At 41.3% G+C, this 25842-nt stretch overlaps 1 protein-coding gene across 1 annotated transcript; it reads left to right on the top strand.

Annotated features, from left to right (window-relative positions):
* Window positions 1–62: 62 nt before the first annotated feature.
* Window positions 63–25831, top strand: fastk (Fas-activated serine/threonine kinase). Its single transcript, XM_057856594.1, has 11 exons — window positions 63–370; window positions 6895–7555; window positions 11373–11670; window positions 15448–15635; window positions 15702–15850; window positions 15920–16136; window positions 16205–16364; window positions 22657–22748; window positions 22816–23305; window positions 25418–25532; window positions 25601–25831. The coding sequence occupies exons 2-11, from the start codon at window positions 6934–6936 to the stop codon at window positions 25685–25687; spliced, it is 2418 nt and encodes an 805-aa protein (XP_057712577.1). The 5' UTR covers window positions 63–370; window positions 6895–6933; the 3' UTR covers window positions 25688–25831.
* The last annotated feature ends 11 nt before the right edge of the window (window positions 25832–25842 follow it).

The raw sequence follows: 25842 nt of genomic DNA, 5'->3' as shown, positions 1-25842 counted from the left end.
GTCGAGCTTGTACAAACGTCATTATTTCCCGGTCTCCTGACGAATTCAACTCCACTTCCCACAATGCACCTCTTTGCAGTGGGACGAGACGAGCCTGAAGTGAACATAAAGTCAGATAAAGCTTTCAGTGGGGGGAATATTGACTAAAAAGTGTCGTGGGTGTATTTGAATGTCACAATAGCTGGGAAGTGGAGCACGAACTGCAGCGTCCGCGGAATGTTTGTGAGGGCGCGGCGGCCATTGCATGCCGGGTAGCCGAGGCAAGGTAGTCCGTGCGGCTTGTGTGGAGGAATGAGACGGCTGACCGCTGCTTTTCTCCGCGGTCAAGCAACAGTGACAGCGGCCGCGTTTCTTCGATACTGATTATGAGGTAACCATGTGAAGCTACCTCAATAGAGCACACTTTTCATTCGTTTTTTTCTTGACAACTGAGCAGAAGGACACACCGATGCTAACGTGTCCGCTTTTTAGCCTCTTAACAGCTAACGCGACTATTTTCTTCTTTTTTCCCATACTTTGTGTTTTTGTCACAGTCTTTTTGAAGCTGTTAGCCGCTGTTAATGTTACCGGCGCCAACTGTTTTTTTTGGCTTGGTGACGGCTATTAGCTGCTGCTAATGGCTAGCAGTCTGCAGACAACTATTAGCTGTGACGTTTAATGACGTACGATGATGTAGCAACTGTCAAATACGGGAAAACAACACACTGATCCCTGCTCAGTATTTAGGAATTCTGAATATATCCTTAGTTACCTACTGTGTCATGATTAAATTAGTGTAAGGGATAAGAACACACAAATTGACAGTTAACAGAGAATAACAGTTACCAAACTGGGGGTTCAGTTTACTAATCTACCCACAATTTACATAATTGTGGGTAAAGATTACTAAACTTTAGGTACAGATTAGTAGATTGTAAATGCAGACAAGTAAACTGCGGGTAAAGATTACCATACTATGGCTACAGAATTACTGTTGTCATTAAAATATTTATTTAAAACGAATAAAAATACGTTTTCATGTATATGTATATATATATATATATATATATATATATATGTATATGTTAAATGTTAAAGAGTCTTGTTAGCTCAATTGCTGTGTCCAGCGCTATAGACCCTACCCACCGACGTCACAAAATCACGTGCTCGCTGTATGGTTCCGCCCCCTTGTCCGTCATTTTGTGTCTGTATTATCAATGGTCTCAATTGATCGAGCAATTTATAATGCATTTCATGGAAGACCCGGTGCTTTCGGATGCCGTAAACTCACTTGATGCGTTGCATAAAAGGCGTTATGTGGAAAAGCTTCAGTTTATCCATTCGCCAGATCCATATTTGATGCCTAAATCGATGTTTTTCGACCCGCTGTCTCCGCCGTATTTGCCTGAAATCTGCTAGCTAGCCTGATATGTACAACTATCTTGTCCACACAAAGTCAGCCTATTCTCACGAAAGTTTGAAAAATTTTAAGAGCTTGGAGGCTTATAAATACTTTGTTGCTGGTTGGGTGAAACAGGTCCTCGTCCACGAAAATTCGGCAGGAATCTATCTTGTGCTTGGAAAGGTGAGTTACGAAATTTTCAATTCAAAATCTTTTGTTCTTGCTAACATCCACTGTCAAGTCTAATGTATTTCATGTCGTTTGTCAATGGAGTTAGGGCTTTTAATGTTTATATGGTTTAGCGATAGCACTCTCACTACATACATACGTGTATGTTGTCGGCGATTAGCCTAGCAATGATCTTAATTGTGGTTGTCAGCCCAAAACCCTCTAAATATAGATTAAATGCATCTTACCAGATATAAAATGACTACTACATAATCTGTGGTAATCGTTTGGAGCCCAGTTTTCTCGTCGAATTGCAGCAGCCCATCTCGCTCTCTTCTCTCCGGGTCTCTCGGAATCTGGTAGAACTTCAAGTCTCTCCGTCTTCTCCGTCTATCCTCTCTGTTATTGCAACCGACCGCCACACACGCCTTCACCATTTTGATTATTAATGTTAACGAGCAGAAAAACACGTCGTAAATAGGAGGAATGTACGTAGCCGTAACAGGTAAACATGATGTGTTGACGGACAATTGGGCGGCACCAGTCAGGAGGAAGGAGTTGTGACGTCACGTGGGTAGGGTCTATAACTCTCTGCACTCTGTGAACTCTCGTGCACTCTCTAATGAGCCGGAACGCGCGCGGCTCTTAAGTGTCTGTGTCACGTGACTGACGTAGCCGGTAACGCGCACGGCCAAATGGACACTCAAGTACGGTGGGTGAATTGTGCCAAACAAAGGGGCACCACAATATATATGTATATATATATATATATATATATATATATATGTGTGTCTACATACTCTATTTTCGATAATACATGAATAGAATAATAAAACTAAATGATTCATATTTTTTTGTTTCACCTTTGGTGGTTATTACAGTGGTACCTCTACATACGAATTTATTCTTTCCAGGACGTTGATTGTAAGTAGAAATGGTCGTATGTCGAGCAGGATTTTCCCATAAGAATACATTATAAATCCATTAATTCGTTCCACAGCCCGAAAACCTACACTAAATCCTTAATAAATGCTGCTGGTGTTATTGCAAATAGCAATTACACAGAGCAAAACGAATAAAAATTATGAATAAAATCGGAATAGTAATAATAATTAGGACAGTCCCAAACGACTACTTTTCTCCCGATTAGTCGACTATTTTTACGATTAGTCGTCTAATCTAATATATACTGTGTATATATATATATATATATATATATATATATATATATATATACACAGCGATACCTCAGCTCACGACCGCGTGGTTTGGTTCGTCCGCCGAAAACTAGTTCGTCAGCAGAGACTATATGCTCGCAAATTTAATGTTCTTGAGGCGAAAAGTTCGTGAGCTTAAGCGTTCGTGAGCTGAGGTATCGCTGTGTATATATATATATATATATATATATATATATATATATATATATACATACAGGAATGGGTTGGACCCCCTTTTGCCTTCAGAACTGCCTCAACGTGGCACGGATTCAACAAGGTGCTGGAAGCATTCCTCAGAGAGTTTGGTCCATATTGACATGATGGCATCACACAGTTGATGCAGATTTGTCGGCTGCACATCCATGATGCGAATCTCCCGTTCCACGACATCCCAAAGATGCTCTATTGGATTGAGATCTGGTGACTGTGGAGGTCATTTGAGTACAGTGAACTCATTGTCATGTTCAAGAAACCAGTCTGAGATGATTCCAGCTTTATGACATGGCGCATTATCCTGCTGAAAGTAGCCATCAGAAGTTGGGTACATTGTGGTCATAAATTGATGGAGATGGTCAGCAACAATACTCAGGTAGGGTGTGGCATTCCAACGATGCTCAATTGGTACCAAGGGGCCCAAAGAGTGCCAATAAAATATTCCTCACACCATTACACCACCTCCACCAGCCTGAACCGTTGACACAAGGCAGGATGGATCCATGGTTTCATGTTGTTGACGCCAAATTCTGACCCTACCATCCAAATGTCGCAGCAGAAATCGAGACTCATCAGACCAGGCAACATTTTTCCAATCTTCTATTGTCTAATTTCGATGAGCTTGTGCAAATTGTAGCCTCAGTTTCCTGTTCTTAGCTGAAAGGAGTGGCACCCGGTGTGGTCTTCTGCTGCTGTAGCCCGTCTGCCTCAAAGTTCGACGTACTGTGCGTTCAGAGATGCTCTTCTGCCTACCTTGGTTGTAACGGGTGGTTATTTGAGTCACTGTTGCCTTTCTATCAGCTCGAACCAGTCTGGCCATTTCCCTCTGACCTCTGGCATTAACAAGGCATTTACGCCCACAGAACTGCCGGTTACTGGATATTTTTTCTTTGTCGGACCATTCTCTGTAAACCCTAGAGCTGGTTGTGCGTGAAAATCCCAGTAGATCAGCAGTTTCTGAAATACTCAGACCAGCCCTTCTGGCACCAACAACCATGCCATGTTCAAAGTCACTCAAATCACCTTTCTTCCCCATACTGATGCTCGGCTTGAACTGCAGGAGATTGTCTTAAACCATGTCTACATGCCTAAATGCACTGAGTTGCCGCCATGTGATTGGCTGATAAGAAATTAGGTGTTAACGAGCAGTTGGACAGGTGTACCTAATAAAGTGGCCGGTCAGTGTATATGTATATATATATATATATATATATATATATGTATTTGTTTTTTACGAATTTAGCAATGACATTTTTGCTGACGCTTATTAATTCACAAAAACCATTTTGGAACATTAGAATTCTTTATTAAAGTACAAATAAACACGTAAATAACAATAATAAATCACAAACAATGAGGTCGAATGCTTATTGCAGTAAGTGCAAAAGAATGGAATGTAAACAGATTCAGAACAATGACTTCGCCTTTCCAACATGATTCAAAACAATTCTTAAAAATAAATATCTAAAATTATTGTTATGGTGTAATACTAGCTATGATAGTATTACACAAATAATAATAATTATTCACTGCCAATCTGATTTTTCATAAAAAGTGTCATTTTAAAGCTATTCTTAGTGTATAATCTGAATTCTGAAGTATGTAGGATTAACTCCAGAAATCGTTATTCATATGACGAACATGACATGCTTTTATCTTGAAATGTTCACAGGAAATACGCTCGCTAAACCGCTAACTGTAAGCATTACACTCCGCAAAAAAGCACTTTTCGTCATTGCATGTGGTGTCAGTAATAGATTTTTTTTCCCGTTTGCAAATGCTGTTAACCAGCGATTTTTCATGTTTGAAGTGTCACATTTTAACCGCAAATTTGCGTTTTGGAGAAGACTGCCAATGTTTTATAGCAGGCTGAAGTAGATTGTCTTTTTCCCCGTTAGCCTCAATGTAGCAATGCTAACATTTACAGTGTTTAATATTGATGTGTTTCCTAATTTTGTATGTCTGAACTTTTAATTCTACGGCATGTTGATGACCAATAAACATCTGTGAAAGGAACTGGAGTCTCATATGCCATCAACATGCACACACAAATTATGCACGCACGCGGCGATAAAACGCAGCTATGAAAATTAACGCCCTCATTTTTATTTACCGTGCTATAAATGGACTCATTGCAAATCGCGACAGGCTTAGCAACTTCAATAAACATGTCGTTAGTTAGTTGGACTTACAATCTGCCAGCTTGTTGTCTTCTGTCTTCTTCCAAAATTGCAACTGGGTGATGGTGCTTTACGTGTTCATTCACGACCTACATACAGCTAAACTCGGCATTGAAGAGGCAGGACACAACAGTGTACCCTCCTTTGTTTCGTTGAAATAAGTCAATGTTTTGGCCACTATGGTGTGCTTTTTTGGCTTTGTGCCGCTTTCCCCGCTTACATACCAGGCGTCCGACATTCTCAACTTTCCATGCATATATTTTTTTAACCCTTCATCGTCGACGGGATGTTGTGCTCGTCGACACATTTACGTCATTGATGACGCCGACTACATCGATTAGTCGGGACAGCTCCAATAATAATACCTGTAATAATGTAACGAATCGGGTTCTAACAAAGAAACTGTAGTGCTGTCATAAATCGTATTTCAAGTATGCTGTCGGATTTAGAAACAAATGGCGAGTCAAATTTTAAGCCAGATGTTGAAAAGATAGTGTGTCAAAGCAATTTTATTTCGAGGTACCACTGTATTTTTGACCCCCCCCCCAAAAAGTGCTCAAATTGGCTAAATCAACAGAAATTGACCTGTAAGTGCCCCCAAAACCAGCAGAACGTGACCAATCAACAGGAAGTGACCAATGAAGAAAAATCGACCCAGAAATGCCCTAAAATCATCCAGAATCTTTAGGCTCTGGAACAAAAGTGACCCAAAATTAACAGGAAGTGACCTGGGAATGCTCAGAAATCATCACATAATGAACCAAAAGTTAACAAAAAGACTCGGCAATACCCTAAAATCTACAAAAACAACCAATGAACAGGAAGTAACCCGGGAATGCCTTAAAATCAACAGGAAATAGCCCAAAATGATACGGAAGAGCTCCAAAATCAACAGGAAGTGACACATATGTACCCTAACATTAACAAAGAAGTGACCCAAAATAACTCATTGCTTGCCATTGGCAACAATAGAAATCTAATTCATTTTCAAGTTTGAAGCATGGCTGCCAATGCTCATCTTTAAGTGCTATTGACAGCATTAGGCATCCAATTCATTTTGACTGGGAGGAGCAAATGAACAAATGTTTCATCATTGATACTTTTGAGTAGTGCTGCAACGATTCATCGATTAACTTGAGTATTCGATTTGACAAAATATTTGAATTAAATTTTGTTGCTTTGCTTCGAGTATTCGTTGAATTAAAGTGGCATTGTAATGGTTTATTTTGAAAGTGTTTACATTTAGTTTTATTGATTAGGGTGAATACACTGCCCTCTGGTCTGCCTCATTTCACATGGCTGAATCCAACTGCTCCCTGTTAAGACCAACATAAGCTAAGTTTTTGTTTGGGCTAATGCTTTTTAATACATTCGTAATTTAGTTTATAGGTATATTTAGCTGTTTTTTTTTTTTTTTTTTTTGTTGGAATATGAGTCTGAACTATTTGTTAAGAGCATTGTAAAAAAAAAAAAAAAAAGTTAACATTTTATAGCATTTAAGCTAGTGGACTTTTGCTGTGTAAGTTATTCAATTGTTCTTTTGTTGTACATAGATCCTCATTTATTTTTTATACCGTTTGAGGCTCAGCTCAGGTATTTTAATTTTTCCTGTTCCTTATCCGATTACTCGATTATTCGAATAACTACTTCATCGATTAATCGACTACTAAAATAATCGATAGCTGCAGCCCTACTTTTGAGTGAGCATTGTGTGATGCGCCATTGTTCTGCGTAGGAGTGCGGCGGCTCCCTCTGCTGATCTGGCGCAGTCACCATGTTACGTGGGTCCGGCGGGTGGCACTTCCTGAGTCGAGCCGGTGTTGCCGCCATGTACGCGCACCGCCCATACGGCATCGGAGGCGGAGTCAAAGCGGCAAAAGGGGGCGGGCTCATAACCGAGGCGGTGTTCCCTCAGCCTCAACAGCACCGGGCGCCGCTCCCCGCCCACCTGCTGTACCCAGGCCCCCGAGGAGCACGCTTTCAGCCACACCTGGTGCCGATGCCGCCCCGCTGGCCGTCCCCCCGCGCCAACCCCCACGCGCACGCGGGCGCCAAGAAGAAGACGTGGAACTTCATCCACGAGAAGATGAGTTATGACACTTTCTTCACCATGAAGCGTCTCATCGAGCGCTCGCGCCGCCCAGATGAGGTCCTGCGCTGGCTTGCTCAGAACCCGGCCAAGATCTCCCACAACCACTACGCCGTCGCGTTGCACAAGATAGCTCAGCTGCTGCAGGTCCCTCCGCCGCCGCCTGCCGCTGAAGTTTTACCGCCGTGTGGCCGTCAGGTTCTAGAGCAACAGGACTTCCTGTCGCTGTGCGACGCTATCGTCAACGACTGCCCCAACTTTGACAATTTCAGCGTGGTCAACTGCCTCTACGCCGTCGCCGCACTTGGTAAGTCTCCAGCCTGTGTTATGGGAAAGTGCCAGTAGAAGGTAGAGTAGCCAAAAAAGTACTCAAGTACAGTGGTATGAAAAAATATCTGAACCTTTTGGAATTTCTCACATTTCTGCATAAAATCGCCATCAAATGTGAAGGTGTTTATCAAAATCACACAGATGAAAAACCAGTGTCTGCTTTAACTAAAACCACCCAAACATTTATAGGTTTTCATATTTTAATTAGGATAGTGTGCAAACAATGACAGAAAAGGGGGAAAATAAGTAAGTCAATCATTGCATTAATATTTTGTGCCTCCCCTTTGGCAGCAATAACTAAAACCAGACGCTCCCTGTAGCTGCAGATCAGTCTGGCACATCGATCAGGACTAATCTTGGCCCATTCTTCTCTACAAAACTGCTGTAGGTCAGTCAGATTCCTGGGATGTCTGGCATGAATCGCTGTCTTTAGGTCATGCCACAGCATCTCAATGGGGTTCAAGTCTGACTTTGACTTGGCCACTCCAGAACGTGTATTTTGTTCTTCTGAAACCATTCTGAAGTTGATTTACTTGTGTGTTTTGGATCATTGTCTTGTTGCAGCATCCATCCTCTTTTCAGCTTCAACTGTCTGACAGACGGCCCCAGGTTTTCCTGCAAAACATCCTGATAAACATTTGAATTCTTTCCTCCATTATTATTGCAACTTGTCCAGGCCCTGAGGTAGCAAAACGGCCCCAAATCATGATGCTCCCTCCACCATGCTTCACTGTGGGGATGACATGTTGATGTTTTCATGTTTTCATCAGCCCACTAAATATTTTGCCAAAACTTCTGTGGAGTGTCCAAGTGTCTTTTTGCAAACATTAAACAAGCAACAATGTTTGTTTTTGACAGCAGTGGCTTCCTCTGTGGAGTCCTCCCATGAACACCATTCCTGGCCATAGTTTTACATATAGTTGATGTGTGCACAGATATAGACCCCATTCACATGACGTCACAACACCGCCCCCCTGACTTGTGCCGCCATATTGTCCGTCAGCTCATTGTGTTTACATATTATCGCTACGTACATTCCTCCTATAACTGCGTGTTTTTCTGCTTGTCTAAGGAATCACCGCCTCGTAAACGAACCCAAAAACCTTCCTGACAATCGTTAACATTGATGAATCAAAATGGTGAAGGCATGTGTGGCGGTTGGTTGCAGAAACAGAGAAGATAAACGGTCATTTTAGTAGTTACTGTGTGCCCATTATTAAAAGGGCAAATCTCTAAAGCTGCATGGTTGGTTTATCTCGGTCCATGATGCGTTTGTGTCAACAGCCGTCAGACAGCGGCGAAAACATCAATAGTCATGATGCCAATACGATCGCGGACATCATCAGACGGAGACTACGAAGCTCGTCGCCACGGTCGCGCAGCAAGAATGTGAGCGCAACAACAGCTGTTGTGCCGAAAAATAGCCGCCCCGCGTGAAATGTCCCCCCTGACGGGAGCGCCCACACGGAAACAACTTTCTTGTCCCATGAATATGTATTACTTTACTCTGCTTGAACTAATAAATGTCATACCTGTGTGATTGTCATTGGGATATGGTCGTGAAAACCTGTACACTAATACATTTCTTTTCAAAGATGGTTATGTGGCCCAGTCCACGATTTGTTACTAAAATACAATAATAATATTTTGTGTAATTTAATTATTTAAAAATGATTTTACAGTCGTAAATCCATTAGTGTAATGCGTCCATGAAAACATTTGATGTTTTCACTCCAATAAAGCGTTATAAATAAGCACTTCCGTCAGGGGGGACATTTCACGCGGGGCGGCTATTTTTCGGCACACACCAGCCCGTCGAACCCCCGATCAGGTTTCATTTTACAATCGTGACAACGGTGACGCTCAGCTGCCCAAATGTCGGTTTATACTCGGGCTGGTGCCGATTCCTCATCGTGACATAAACTGGAGTATGACTAGAAATTTCGTAGTCTCAGGACGAGCTCTGACGCAGGGGACGGGACCGGACGGGAGGAAACATCGATTTGGGCATCATATATGGATCTGGCGACTGGATCAACCGAAGCTTTTCCAAATAACGGCTTTTATGCAACTCATCCAATGAGTTTACAGCATCTGAAAGCACCGGGGCTTCCATAATTTGCAAGTGAATCCACCTTTAGAAACAATGATCACTGACAATACGGACACACAATGACGGACAATATGGCGGCACTATACAGCGATCACGTGATTGTGTGATGTTGGTGATTGGGGTCTATTGGACTGAGCCAGTGATTTCTGTAAGTCTTTAGCAGACACTCTGGGGTTCTTTTTTTTTTTTTTTACCTCACTGAGTATTCTGCGCTGAACTCTTGGCGTCATCTTTGGTGGACAGCCACTCCTTAGGAGAGAAGGAACAGTGCCAAACTCTCTCCATTTGTAGACAACTTCTCTGTCGATTGATAAACATCCAGACTTTTAGAAATGGTTTTTGTATCCTTTCGCAGTTTTATACAAATCAACAATCCTTGATCGCAGGTCTTCAGACAGCTCTTTTGACCGAGCCATGATGCACATCAGACAATGCTAACAGGTGTGTGTTTTATAGTGGGCAGGGCAGCTTTAAACCACTCATCAGTGATTGGGCACACACCTGACTTAAATTGTTTAGTAAAAATTGGTTTCAATTGCTCTTTAAGTCTCCTTAGGCAGAAGGTTCACTTACTTATTTCCCCCCTTCTGTCATTGTTTGCTTGCTATCCTCATTAAAGTATGAAAACTTATAAATGTTTGAGTGGTTTTAGTTAAAACACAGTTCTTTTATCTGTGTGATTTTGACAAAGATCAAATCACATTTGATGGCGATTTTATGCAGAAATGTGAGAAATTCCAAAAGGTTCAGATACTTTTTCATACCACTGTAAATGTAGCGTTACTTCAAAATATATTACTCAAGTAATATTAAAAGTAGTCATCCAAAAAAATTCTCTTAGGGACAATTTTAAAAAAGTATTCAGTTACAACTTTTTTTTTTCTTCCCCCCTCTCCTTTTTTATTCCATCATGAAAAAAGTAAAACATACATGTATACATTTATACATACACACATGCTGTTTTTTTGCCTCTGTGGCAGCATTTCTACACCAATACCAACAATCTATCTAAAACAAAATTCTGTTCGAAAAAATTATAGGAAGAAGTAAAACACTTTATCCAGTCTCACCGCCGTTTCTTCGCCATAATTTATCATTTACAATGTACAGAAATGAAACATCACCCGTCCTAAGAGCAGGAGTGCCCTCTTGTGGAGAAGTATAGTTTCTACCATGAACTTATATCGGCGGTATTCCATGGTCTATCGGTGTCAAATAAAAACTGGGAGAGAGTTTATAATCTGTATTTACGAGTAATGTTGCCGCAGCACTGTATGCAAAATATTTTATTTTTACTCGCTTTAATGATGCTACGTAATTGAACACGCCGGCGTGATTCTAGGATTTTTGAGTATTTTGTGTTTGTGTGTGGTCATGTGACTGTATATGACTATATATGACTATATTGGAGTCATGTGATTATTGTTGCAATGTCTGATTGTTGAAACTGGTAGAACTGGTAAAGAGGAGAAAAGAAAACGACTCGTGTAGCCCAAAGTAGCAGTGTAATAGTGGCACTTCTTTTTCATACATCTACTCAAGTAAAAGTAAAAAGTATGGCGTGGTAAAACCACTTCGAAGTAAAATTTTGTCAAAAAGTCAAGTAAATGTTTACGCCACATCTGGAAAGTTCCCATTTCTCCGTTGCATGACCACAAAAGTTTCCGTGTGGCGTTTTCAGGCCTCTCCGGCGACTGCGCGCTGGTGGCCGCCCTGGAGGCTGAATGTCACGCCCGCTTGGCTCATTTCAACCAAAAGGACGTGTCAATGGTGTTCAGTTCCAGCGTCAAACTGCATCCGGGCGGGCAGAACCCGCTGGCGGAGGCCTGCTTGCCGGGCCTGGAGAAGAACCTGGAGCGAGAGCACCACCCGCAGACGCTCTTCCTGCTGCTATCCTACTACCGCCTGAAATGGCGCTCTTTGTCAGTGCGGGAGGGAGACCGGGCAGCGCCCGACCCCCAGCGGGTGATGGCCAACAGGTAACCTTTCGAATACTTGAAATAACGCCTGTGTGATTGTGATAAACCATTACATTTTGACAATATAGTTTTTTTACATGATAATTTATCACATTTTTACATGGTAATTTTACATAATCATGTAAAAATGTGATAACTTAGGTGAACAATTAAAAACATTATGTAAAAATATATTTAAAAAAAAAAAGAAAATACTTTTTTTAATGTTTGAGGAAAAAAAAAACATCACATAAAAATACATTATGTAAGAATGTGAAAACCTACCATATGAAGATTTGGTAATTACCATGTAAAAATGTGTAATGTAAAAATAAGAATATTTTAGCTCCTGTTTTTTTGACTTGTCATCACATTTTTACATAAATATTCATGTTCTTACACATTTTTACATGATGACACGTTTTTACATTGTGTATAGTAAAAACCTGATAACCTCTGTAAAAAACTGATATTTATAATTTTAAAAAAAAGTTACATATGTAAAACCTAGACTGTGAAAACATAGATATCATATAGAAATGTGATTACCATGTAAAAACATGATCGCTATCATGCAAAAATATGAAATGCAAAAGAATACTGTGATCCCTCGCTACTTCGCGCCCCCAGTCCATCATGGATTTTTATTTTCAATTAAAACAAATAAATACAGATGCGCTGTCCCGAGCCGATCACATAGTTTCATGCTCTCTCTCCCTGCTTTTTGTTGGTCAGGCAGTGCACTGGAGTTGCTTATTACAAGCATGAAAATCACTCACCTTTTGGCGAAATTTGCCGTTTTGAAGTGAAAAAGGGGCACCTATGTGAAAATTTTTGAGGGGGTGTGGGAGGGTCGCAATTCCATCTAACTAACGACATGTTTTATTGAAGTTGCTAAGCCTGTCGCGATATGCAATGAGTCCATTTGTCGCAAGGTAAATAAAAATGAGGGCGATAATTTTCACGGCTGCGTTTTATCACCGTGTGCGTGCGTGCATGCATACATTTGTGTGTGCGTGCAGATGACATATGAGACTCCAGTTCATTTCGCAGATGTTTATTGGTAATCAACACGCCGTAGAATTAAAGTTCAGACATACAAAATAAGGAAACACATCTATATTAAACACTAAACATTAGCATAGCTACATTGAGACTAATGGGGAAAAAAGACAACCTACTTTAGCCTGCTATAAAACATTAGCAGTCTTCTCCAAAATGGAAACTTGCGGTTAAAAGGTGACACTTCAAACATTTAAAATCGCCGGGTAACAGCATTTGCAAACGAAAAAATGAAATATATGAGTGACACCACAAGCAATGACGAAAAGTGCTTATATTGCGGAGTGTAAAGCTGTTAGCGGTTTAGCGAACGTACTTCCTGTGAAGATTTCAAAATAAAAGCATGTCACGTTCATATAAATAACTATTTCTGGAGTTAATGCCACATACGTCAGAATTAATACTACAATATGTAAATACTATAATATTACAGAATTCAGATTCTACACGAAGAATAGCTTTAAAATATGACACCCTTTTTGAAAAATATGATCTGCAATGAATATTATAATTATTATAATACTATAAATTACAAACTATATATTATAATCAGGGGTGCAAATATTTTTTTTGCCCAGGTTCTCAGAGGAGGACCTGGAGATGTGACTTGGTCCTCATTGAGCTTGAGAGCTGACCCGCCTGATGCGATAAAATTATGACAAGCTTTAGTTAGAGCCAAATACCTTTTATTAATTATATTAACAATTAATGCCTGATAAACATCAACTGGCACAACAAATTTGCCATTACTCTGAAGTGAAATGTAAAGAAATAAACATAAAAGCAGTACTAATTCAAAATAAAGGGCATTATGCGGCTCCCACATTAACTCCAAGCCTTTGTAAAAGTGGGATGTCCTCCTCCTCATAAGAGCTCATTGAACGTGCATGTTTAGCTTTGTGAAATGCGAGCAAAAACACGTTTGTCAGTGCATGGCGCTGCTCTTCATTAACTTTATTCCGCCACTTGTCCATAGGGCGAGTGGGGTGCTGCCTGACATCGATAGTTTGCTTAATTGTCACATGCTCTGTTTTTTTCGTGTATTTCAAAGTTTGGATAGCTGAAATTCTTGGACCCAACATAAAATGTGCTGCCGTTATCAGCGATTCTCACGGCAAATTTTGTACCACATATCCGTGCGAGCACCATTTGCTTCTAGCCATGGTACCTCCTGCAGCCACTTTTCAGCAAAAGTCCTTTTTTCGGTAGCTCTGGCGACGTCTCTGTCGTCTGTCTGTCCTTTGACTGGGGTGGGGGGGGGACACGGAAATAATTACTCAGTGGGGCCTGCCTCCGAGATTTTGAGAAGTGATTATCTCGTGTCCGCCGCAAATACAGTGGTCAGCCATCAGTACGCAAAAGCGTATGGAAGCCGTTGAGGGCCAGCGCGTTTGTATACGTCCAGTACGCATGCGCGCATGCGGACCACTTATGTGCACCCCTGATTATAATACCTAACCCTTTTTTATAGTAGTATACTTTAGAAATAATTTTAGATATTTATTTTTAAGAATTGTTTTGAATAATGTTGGAAAGGCAAAGTCGTTGTTCTGAATCTGTTTACATTCCATTCTTTTGCACTAGTAAATGCTATCAACATTTGACCTCATTGTTTATGTGTGATTAATTATTGTTATTTACATGTTTATTTGTACTTTAATAAAGAATTGAAGTGTTCTAAAATGCTTTTGTGAATTAATAAGCGTCAAAAAAATGTCATTGCTAAATTAGAAAAGAAAAAAAAAGAATAAAAAATTATTCATTTTGATTAGTCGACTAATCGTAAAAATAGTCGGTTGACTAATCGGGAGAAAATTTGTTGTTTGGTACAGCCTTACCGGAACATATTTCGTCCACACCCTTCCCACCTTTTTAACCCCTGACCCATTTTCATGCCTGTTATTAAAGTTAATGATGATTGACAGACGTTTGGGTTTGAGCTTGCCAGAGACGCGGACTTCAAAGCGCCGCATGCGTCAATCATCGTTTAACTTGATAAACAGTTGCTGTGGCAACTCATTTTTTCCACTTCATTCTTGTTTAAAAATAATTCAGTGGGACAGTAACATGTCTAAAACTTGTCATAATTAGTTCTTAAAAACCATTTATTAACAAATATATACACACATAAAAGTTTTTTTAATTTTTTTAATATACTTTGGGGGAAAAAAAGTGAAAAACATGCCTTATATGTATCTCTTTCCAATGCTAGATTTGAATAAATACATTGAACAATCACAATTTTTTTTTTTTTTTTTTTTTTTTTTTTTTTTGCGATTTTCCCCATTAACCGCCAAAAACGCGGGATCACTGTATTGAACACAACTTCTGTGTGATTTTGAGAAGTCTTCACCTTTTTACGTGATAACTTTCATTTTTCCATGAGTTAATCCATTTTTACTTAATCATCACATTGCTACATGATAATTATCACGTTTTCACACATACTAAAAACTTCTCGTGTAAAACTAATAAATATCGTGACGTTTTACATGATATCATGATTTTACATGTAAAAATGTGAGAATTACCAGTTGAAAAAAGTAATACAGCTCTTGTAGTTATAGTCATACGTTTTCGTAGCCTCCCACCTTTCTCAGAAGCTGCTTTTTTCCATTGTTGTGTTTGTGAAGTGTACGTTGGTTATGCTTTTGGCGAGCGCTAGCTAGGACTATTGCCACAGAAGACATAAGGGATGCGCCAACATTTCCGGGACTGATTGCGCTCATCCTTCAGGAAGATCTTGCGTGTGGTTAAACACACACTAGCCAGCGTCAGCGGCGTGCGCGACCAGGAAATGGCACTGCTGGACGAGATGTTGGCGGCGTGCGCTGGGGAAGCCGACAACAAAAGCTTGGAGTTCATCTTCAGCTCACAACTCTTCTACCAGAACAGGCAGGAGAGGTTCATCCGAAGCCTGGCAGGTCAGTTGGCTTACGTTTCGTCGAGGAGCGTGATTTTAGCTCACAGTGCATGGGTGTGTGCGTTAGAGGAGCTTCCCAAGAAGGAGGAGAGTCTGAGCGCTTCCACCATGTCGCTGATCTCCAAGTACGTGGCGCGCCACCGGCTTCGAGAGACGCCGCTACTCGACGTCATTGCCAACTTCCTGGTCAGGAAGGCGGAGCACCTGGACAGCAAGGTGGGCGCTGCCGACGACCATATGACCTCTGACTTCCATTTGAGTGAGCGTGCGTGTTTCTGTGTGTAGGTGATCCAGAAGCTGGTGTTTCCCTTCAGCAGGATGAGCTACCGTCCGTCTGATGAGGAGGAGTTCTTCCGAGTTCTGGAAGAGGTTCTGGAGTCCAAGGCGTTGAGCTCGCCTTTGGCCACCGTCAACATCCTCATGTCGCTCTTCCAACTAGGCCGCTTCCCGGGTGCCGTCCTGCACCAGGTTTTCTCTCCCGCCTTCATCAGCAACGTCACCAGTCGGTACCCTCGCCCAACAAAATGCAGCGCCGTCCATCTCTCGCTAACACTCGTACTCCGCACGCAGACAGCCCCTACGCACTCATCGTGCGCCGCTACCTCTCCTTGCTGGACGCAGCCCTGCAGCTGGAGCACCCCCATTACCAGGGCCCCCGCCTGCACCCTGACCTTAAGGTGCTCATGTTTCATCACGCGCTCACCGCTGACGAGGTCAACCGCAAATACAGGTAAGGCAAACCCACGCAGAACTTCCATAGTGAAGAACAGGGTTGGTTGCCACACTCGCTAAAAGTCGATCACCAGAGGGCGGTGTTGTGCAAGATCAGATAGTGCCAATAAAAAAATCTACATTGTCTTTACTGTAAAGCAGGGGTCCCCAAACTACGGCACGGGCCGCCTCCACATTTGGTCCGGCCCCCTGAACAATTTTTTATTTTTTTTTTCCAATAGTGTTATTTATTTCCTGGCTTTTTTTCTGTGAAGAACCCAGAGAGGGTTATTTGATTTGTTTATTTAATTAATAGTGTTATTTTATTATTAGGGCTGTCAAAATTATCACGTTAACGCGCGGTAATTAATTTTTTTAATTAATCACGTTAAAATATTTGACGCAATTAACGCACATGTCCCACTCAGACAGTATTCTGCCTTTTGGTTAGTTTTACAGCAAGGCTTTTTGTGCTGTCTAACAGCGAACTCTTGTGGTGGCTTTGCGACATGGTTAATTGTTTTCTTGCCAGTTCAATATGGCTGCACGACGTCTCGGGTTGACGCCTACGTTGTAATGTTGTGCTTATATGATCCTCGGACAAGATTTGTCCGTAAGTATGGTTGTTGTAAAGAATGTACATATTATGTTAGTAAGCGAAATGTTATATTTTTTGTATGAGACGCTTTTTGTTTATGTTTAGTGAACCTGTATAGCATGCTGAGCTAACGTTGTTGCTAATGCAATGCTTGTGTACTTTTTTTTTTTGTAGTTTTACGACGGTCTAAAGAGGACAATGGTTTGAGGCCATTTTATTAATAAATGAGATGAAAAAGGAAGAAGTCTGATTATTAAGGCGTCGTTCACTAGCTGTCTAGCTTTGGAAAAAGTAGACGCTTCGGAGTGAGGACAGCGTAGACAGATTTAAATGACAGTAGAGTGAAATGCCCACTACAGTCCTTATGTACCGTATGTTGAATGTATATATCCAACTTGTGTCTTATCTTTCCATTCCAACAATTTATTCTACAGAATATATAATTTACAGAAAAATATAGCATATTTTATAGATGGTTTGAATTGCGATTAATTACGATTAATTAATTTTTAAGCTGTAATTAACTCGATTAAAAATTTTAATCGTTTGACAGCCCTATTTATTATATAATATTATATTATATTATATTATATAATAGGCTCTCAAACGATTAAAATTTTTCATCGAGTTAATCACAGCTTAAAAATTAATCGTAATTAATCGCAAGTCAAGCCATCTATAAAATATGCCATATTTTTCTGTAAATTATTGTTGGAATATAAAGATAAGACACAAGACTGATATATACATTCAACATACTGTACATAAGTACTGTATTTGTTTATTATAACAATAAATCAACAAGATGGCATTAACATTCTGTTCAAGCGATCCATGGATAGAAAGACTTGTTGTTCTTAAAAGATAAATGTTAGTACAAGTTATAGAAATTTTATATTAAAACCCTTCTTAATGTTTTCGTTTTAATAAGGTTTGTAAAATTTTCAATCAAAAAATAAACTCGTAGCTCGCCATTGTTGATGTCAATAATTACTCAATGCTCATGGTGCTGAAACCCATAAAATCAGTCGCACCCAAGCGCCAGCAGAGGGTGACAAAACACCAAAAAACACAAGTAACAAATGGACATGACACTGTGCTGTCATTTTAATCTGTTTGAGCGGGCATGTGCGTTAAATGCGTCAAATATTTTAACGTGATTATTTTAAAAAATTAATTACCGCCCGTTAACGCAATAATTTTGACAGCCTTAAATATTATATTATAATATATTATATTAAATTATTATTTTTATTTTATTTACTTTTGTTCCGGGAAGAATTCAGAAAGGGTTATTTTATTATGACTTTCTGAAAAACAATAAATGTTTACATTTAGGCACTCCTGCAATCGTCACACTTTTTCTGTTACAAACTAACCCGGCCCCTCATCAGAGAAGGAAAAAGTTTGGGGACCCCTGCTGTAAATTGTCACATCACATCACAGGAAATTAACTTTTTGAATTAACTTTCACGATTCTATGCATGGGCTTTTACACAATAAGTTTCTCCTTATGAAAGTGCCACTATTAAAAAGTATCGGGGACGGGGGGGGGGGGGGGGGGGTTGTTTTGATTCACATTAGGAAGCTAGCTCTTCGCTTAGCAAAATGAAATGATACATTCGCTTTCAGTGTTTCTCCATTGAGGGGAAAAACGCTTGTACTGCCCCAAAATTAACAATGTGACCTAGGAATGCCCCAAAATCATCAGAATTTGAGCCAAAATCAACAGTAAGTGACCCGTAAGTGTCCCAAAATCAAATAGAATTGACACAGAAATGACCCAAATCATCAGGAAGTGATGAGTGAACAGGAAGTGACCCGGTAATACCCTAAAATGAAAATGAAATCATCCAAAATATGCAGGAAGTGAACTCGGAATGCCCCAAGATGTACCACAAGTGACTCGAAACCAGTAGGAAGTGACCCGGAAAGCCTCAAAATGTACCCAAAATTAACAAGAGACACAAAATCAACAAATTTAAACTGGGAGGACTAGCTGTGAACACTCAACTTTCATTCCTATCAATAGCGCTAGACGTCCAAAACATTTTGAACATTCGTTCATTCGCTCCTCCCAGTCAAAATGGATTGGACATCTAGCGCTGTCAGTGGCAGGCACTGAGTTAAATATGCTGTGTGGCTTATAGAACGATATCCATGAAAGAGCAAAACTTGAGACAACACCTTTTTCTCCCCTACAGTGGTATGAAAAAGTATCTGAACCTTTTGTAATTTCTCACATTTCTGCATAAAAATCACCATCAAATGTGATCTGATCTTTGTCAAAATGAAACAGATGTAATAACAGTGGCTGCTTTTACGAAAACGACCCAAACATTTATAGGTTTTCATATTGTAATGAGGATAGCATGCAAACAATGACAGAAGGAGGGGAGAATAAGTAAGTGAACCCTCTGCATAAGGAGACTAAAAGAGTAACTGAAACCATTTTTACCAAACAATTTAAGTCCGGTGTGTGCCCAATAACTGATGAGTGGTTTAAAGCTGCCCTGCCCACTATAAAACACACACCTGGTAAGAATCATCTTGATGAGAGGCATCGTCTCAAATGCGTCATGGCTCAGTCAAAAGAGCTGTGTGAAGACCTGCAATCAAGGATTGTTGATTTTTATAAAACTGGGAAAAGATACAAAACCATCTCTAAAAGTCTGGATGTTCATCAATCGACAGTCAGAGAAGTTGTCTACAAATGGAGAGGATATGGCACTGTTTCTTCTCTCCTAAGGAGTAGTCCGTCCACCAAAGATGACGCCAAGTGTTCAGCACAGAATACTCAGAGAGGTAAAAAAAGAACCCTTGAGTGTCTGCAAAAGACTACAGAAATCACTGGCACAGTCCAATAGCTCTGTGCACAAATCAACTGTATGTAAAACTATGGCCAAGAATGGTGTTCATGGGAGGACTCCACAGAGGAAGCCACTGCTGTCAAAAAAAAAAAAACATTACTGCTCGTTTAATGTTCGCAAAAAGCCACTTTGACACTCCACAGAAGTTTTGGCAAATTATTTTGTGGACTGATGAAACCAAAGTTGAATTGTTTGGGAGTAACACACAACGTCATGCATGGAGGAAAAATGGAACAGCTCACTAACATCAACACCTCATCCCCACCGCGAAGCATGGTGGAGGGAGCATGATTTGGGGCTGTTGTGCTACCTGAGGGCCTGGACAACTTAGAATCATTAATGGAAGAATGAATTCAAAAGTTTATCAGAATGTTTTGCAGGAAAACCTGAGGCCGTCTGTCAGACAGTTGAAGCTAAAAAGAGGAAGGATGCTGCAACAAGACAAATGATCCAAAGCATAGAAGTAAGTCAACTTCATCATGGTTTCAGAAAAATAAAATACATGTTCTGGAGTGGCCAAGTCAAAGTCCAGACTTGAACCCGATTGAGATGCTGTGGCATGACCTAAAGACAGCAATTCATGCCAGACATCCCAGGAATCTGACTAAACTACAGCACTTTTGTAGAGAAGAATGGGCCAAGATAAGTCCTAATCGATTTGCCAGACTGATCTGCAGCTACATGAAGCATCTGGTTAAAGTTATCGCTGCCAAAGATGGGGCCACAAAATTTTAAATGTGATGGTTCACTTACTTATTTTTCCTCCTTCTTTCATTGTTTACATACAGTGGGGAGAACAAGTATTTGATACACTGCCGATTTTGCTGGTTTTCCCACTTGCAAGCCATGTAGAGCAAGGGTTTTCAACCCAGTCCTCAAGGCACACTGTGGGTCCTGGTTTTTGTTCCAGCCGATCCAGCAGAGACAGTTGAACCAATGAGGCTTCTGCTTAAACAAGCCACACCTGACTGCAATCAACTGATTGCACTTGTAAAACACCAGATTGGGGAAAAAGTGTTGTCATCTTGTTTGGTAAGAATGAAATCCTGCACCCACAGTGTGCCTTAGTGGAATAGGTTGGGGACCCCTGATGTAGAGGGTCTGTAATTTGTATCATAAGTTCTCTTCAACTGTGAGGGACGGAATCTAATACAAAATTCCAGAAAATCACATTATATAATTTTTAAATAATAAATTTGTATTTAATTGCATGAAATAAGTATTTGATACATTACCAACTAGTAAATATTTCGGCTCTCAGTTCTTTTTTAAGAACCCCTCCTGTTCTCCACTCATTACCGGAAGTAACTGCACCTGTTTGAACTTGTTACCTGTATAAAAGACACCTGTTCCCATGCTCAAACAAACAAACTCCAACCTCTCCACAATGGCCAAGACCAAAGAGCTGTGTAAGGACATCAGGGATAAAATAATAGACCTGCACAAGGCTGGGATGGGCTACAGGAAAATAAGCAAGCAGCTTGGTGAGAAGATAACTGTTGGAGCGAATATTAGAAAATGGAAGAAGTTCAAGTTGATGGTCAATCTGCCTCGTTCTGGGGCTCCATGCAAGATCTCACCTCGTGGGGCATCACTGATCATGAGGAAGGTGAGGGATCAGCCCAGAACTACACGGCAGGACCTGGTCAATGACCTGAAGAGAGCTGGAACCACAGTCTCGAAGAAAACCATCGGAAACACATTACGCCGTCATGGATTAAAATCCTACATCGCACGCAAGGTCCCGCTGCTGAAGCCAGTGCATGTCCAGACACGTCTGAAGTTTGCCACTGACCATCTGGATGATCCAGAGGAGCAATGGGAGATGGTCATGTGGTCGGATGAGACCAAAATGGAACTTTTTGGTTTTAAACTCGGCTCGTCGTGTTTGGAAGAAAAAGAAGGATGAGTACAACCCCAAGAACACCATCCCAACTGTGAAACATGGAGGAGGAAACATCATTTTTTTGGGGCTGCTTCTCTGCCAAGGGTACAGGACAACTGCACCGTATTGAGGGGAGGATGGATGGGGCTATGTATCGCCAGATCTTGGCTGACAAGCTCCTTCCTTCAGTGAGAGCCCTGAAGATGAGTTGTAGCTGGGTCTTCCAGCATGATGACGACCCAAAGCACACAGCCAAGGCAACTAAAAAGTGGCTCCGTAAGAAGCATCTTAAGGTCCTGGAGTGGCCTAGCCAGTCACCAGATCTGAACCCAGATAGAAAATCTATGGAGGGAGCTGAAAGTCCGTGTTGCCCGGCAGCAGCCCCGAAACCTGAAGGCTCTGGAGAAGATCTGATCTGCATGGAGGAGTGGGCCAAAACCCCTGCTGCAGTGTGTGCAAACCTTGTCAAGGACTACAGGAAACGTTTGGTATCTGTAATAGCAAACAAAGGTTTCTGTGCCAAATATCAAGTTCGATTTTTGTGATGTATCAAATACTTATTTCATGCAATTAAATGCAAATTTATTATTTGAAAACCATACAACGTGATTTTCTGTTTTTTTTTTTTTTGTATTAGATTCCGTCCCTCACAGTTGAAGAGAACTTATGATACAAATTACAGACCTCTACATGCTTTGCAAGTGGGAAAACCAGCAAAATCGGCAGTGTATCAAATACTTGTTCTCCCCACTGTACTATCCTCATTGAAATATGAAAACTTATAAATTTGTGGGTGGTTTTAGTTAAAGCAGACAGTTTTTTCATATGTGTGATTTTTACAAAGATCAGATTTGATGGTGATTTTATGCAGGGTTATGAGAAAATCCAAAAGGTTCAGATACTTTTCCATACCACTGTACTTGGGCGGCCGGTCCTGATTCCCTGTCAAACGTGTTAGTTATAAAGGCGTCGTGGCGGAGGCTTTGCGGCAGCTTCTTGGAGAAGAAAACTACAAGCAGGATCAAGTACTGCCTCCGGGATACTACATAGGTACACGGCACATTCCAAAAGTACAAGCACTACCTACCATGCTGGCATCATTGTTGTTTGGGTGCAGACTTCTTGCTCTGGATGGACGCGTCGGGTCGGGTTCTTCCCATCCAGTCGGACGGAGCTTCGGCGGACGACATCCACGAGTTGTCAACTTCCTTCGCCGCGCTGGACGCTGGCACCTGGGAGGTGACTGTGGGCACCACCGAGCCTGGAGGAGCCCCCTCGGACTTTGGACAACAGTACTACGTTACCGGCTCCGAGTACCTCTCCGAGGAGCGCTTGTCAGACAGCAGGGAAAGCTCCACGCTTAGCAGCCCGCCCTCTGATGGGCCGCCGCCCCCGCCTGGAGACCCACCCTCCACAGCTGGCGCTGCTACACCTAACTCCCTCTTCCAATTCTCCGTCGGGAACATCTCTGAAAATGAGGCAAGTGCAGGAACTCCCGGGGAGCTTCAGTCTACACCTTTCTACGAGGCAGGGAGGCCTAGCGACGGCTCCGCGCCCCAAGGAGAGGCTCCATCGCCGCCCCTTGCAGAAGAGAAGCAAATAAGGAGGTGGGTAAGGGTATACACACAGTAGCATAGAATAGAGTAGAATAGAAAGTCTTTATTGTCATTGTACAGAATACGAGATTTAAAGCTTTGCCATACGGCCATAACATGCACAACATGAAACAAAAGTACGATAAGGCTAACAAAAAAACACCAGTTACAGTGTACAGAGATTGGGAATACAGTAATTAAGTGACTCGTAGCAAGTAGTGATGTCGTAATATAACAAGAGCACAACAGTGCGTATATAATGGTCAATGGCTGACCTGATATGACAGTTTGTGCATAGATATTGATGTAACAGTGCAAGAATGCTGTAATATATATAATACACGGCACCTAGATTATGCAGTACTCAGATTGAGACAGATGTCTGAAAACATATTACATGGTGAGTAGATTACTGGTTTCAAGGTATACTGTGGTATGAAAACGTCACGGTTTCAAAACCGCAAAAAATATCCAGCATACCGTCCCTACGGTAATAGCTATTTTTTATGTCTCAAAAATGCAGGGGATAATCCTTCTATTGCAACTGCAAGGCTCAACCCTCTCCACAGGTTGTTGCTCAGTGTCAGTGAGTCAGCTGTGTTACATGATGGCTGGAGGAGGTGAAATCCTCAACTTTTTCCCCCTTTGAAGAAAACGAAATCGTTGGTATGGGAATACTTCGGCTACAGAATAGTTAGACAGCCGCAGCTTAGATGAGGAGGCCAACCGACATATAAAACATCTTTGTGGAGGGTGGCTGCTGAGGAGACAATACCTCCAATATGATTTCGCATTTACACAAAATTAAAGGTTCGTAAACACTGTCATGAACGTTTCCTACCAGCTACGAGAGTTAACTCCAGTGTGTTTAGTGTGTCTAACATGTTTTTTTTTTCCTGGCAACTTTCTGTGTTGAGAAAGAGAGTGTATCATGTAAACATGATACGAGTCATACACATGTTCTTTTTATGGAAAATAATTCAATTATTTTTGTTCTGATGCTAATAATGTTGAGCTGTGGGTTTATGCTCATCCAAAGGACTGCATTTATTTTAATTTTATTTAGAATATTTCAGTTATTTGTTATTTTTTAAATTTATATTAACATTATACTTATGTTCCAATTTTCTAATTGGTTTTGAAAAGTAAAAATCCTGTTCCTTGGAAAAGTTTTTTTTTTTTAACCTAGATATATCTAAGTAACACGTTTTAGAGTTGTAATTGCAATACCGTGATATTTTTGCTTAAGGCTATCATTCCGTCAGAATCTCATACTGTGCCTAATAGCATGATGCATGTGTGACAATGTTGTGGCATTAGCAGTGCAATGACAGTTGACATTTGAGAGCAAATTTGAGTTGAGTCTGTTGACAGCTCTTGGAAAGAAAGTTTCTCAGTCTGTTTGGTTTGGCTGGTACAGCCCTGTAGCGCTTGCAAGAGGGCAACAGGTTGAAGAGGTAGAAGCTAGGGTTTGTGTAGAATTTTATGATGCTCCTTGCCCTTTCGAGGCACCGAGAGTTGTAGATGGACAAGGGAGGAAAGGGGCAGCCGATGACCTTTTTGTGCTCTTTTGATCACCTTCTGGAGTCTTCTTTCTGCTTTTGTGCAGCTCGAGTGCCACACTGACACAGGTCAGCATGGTCACCAGTAAAAGGTGTCGAGTATCTCCTCCTTGAGCACTCTCAGAAAGTGTTGTCTTCGCTGCACCTTCTTAACCAGTGAAGAATTGGTTGCCCAGGAGAGTTCCGCAGAGATGTCAGCGCCTGCCTGTAAAAACTCATACACCTCCAAAATGGTCATCAGCACGTCTAATTGACTTCGTTCACATGGAGAAATCTCTTAAGAGCAGGGGTCTCAAACTTCTGGCCTTCAGGACAATATTATGAGACCCTTATTTGACTAAAAGTATTAGTGTGGCTCATCCCACTTCAAATGGTTTGGACGTCTACTAGTGATAAACTAACTGGTTGGAGGCTGCATTTTGCCCAGAGAAAGGAAAAAAAAAAATTTTACCTCCTTGACAGCACTAGACACATTGGAGTGACAGCACTCCAATCCATTAGGTGTTTTATCTTTTCATTTTATTTTAGCGGATTTAGTTATGACGTTATCCTTTTCGGTCAGGCTGGTGATCTCAGTGAACGACAAGTGGCACTACTGCCACAACTCCTGCATCCTGGTGGGCTCTCGCGCCATGAGGGACCGCCACTTGAGGTTATTGGGCTACGCCATCCTGCAGGTACGTCGCCTGCTCCCCCCGCTGCTTGTGGCTGACTGGAAGCTAAAGCGCTACGCCGTGTCTTGCAGCTACCCTTCCACGAGCTGGAGAAGCTGAACGGAATCGAAGAGGTCAAGACGTATCTCCGCGCTAAACTCCAAGACGGCCCGTCATGACTTGTCGGCTGCTTATTCCAGAGTTTTTCTGGAAACGGGACTAAAGGTTTGGTGAGGGATGATGAATGGGGTTAAAGTCAGATTATTTATTTATCAGGTGATGGATTATTTCTATTCAATAAATCCGACGTGAGATGTAAAACACGAGGACAAGA

This window comes from Corythoichthys intestinalis, chromosome 14 (assembly GCF_030265065.1).
Source record: "Corythoichthys intestinalis isolate RoL2023-P3 chromosome 14, ASM3026506v1, whole genome shotgun sequence".
NCBI lineage: Eukaryota > Metazoa > Chordata > Actinopteri > Syngnathiformes > Syngnathidae > Corythoichthys > Corythoichthys intestinalis.
The sequence above is the reverse complement of the archived record's forward strand: the minus strand, read 5'-3'. Positions and strand labels throughout refer to the sequence as shown.

Excerpts from the sequence above, each read along its gene's own strand:
- fastk (XM_057856594.1), top strand. The coding sequence starts at position 6,934 with ATGTTACGTGGGTCCGGCGGGTGGCACTTCCTGAGTCGAGCCGGTGTT. Across the intron at positions 23,306-25,417 it reads GAAGAGAAGCAAATAAGGAG|GCTGGTGATCTCAGTGAACG; the intron begins GTGGGTAAGGGT and ends CTTTTCGGTCAG. Across the intron at positions 25,533-25,600 it reads TGGGCTACGCCATCCTGCAG|CTACCCTTCCACGAGCTGGA; the intron begins GTACGTCGCCTG and ends CGTGTCTTGCAG.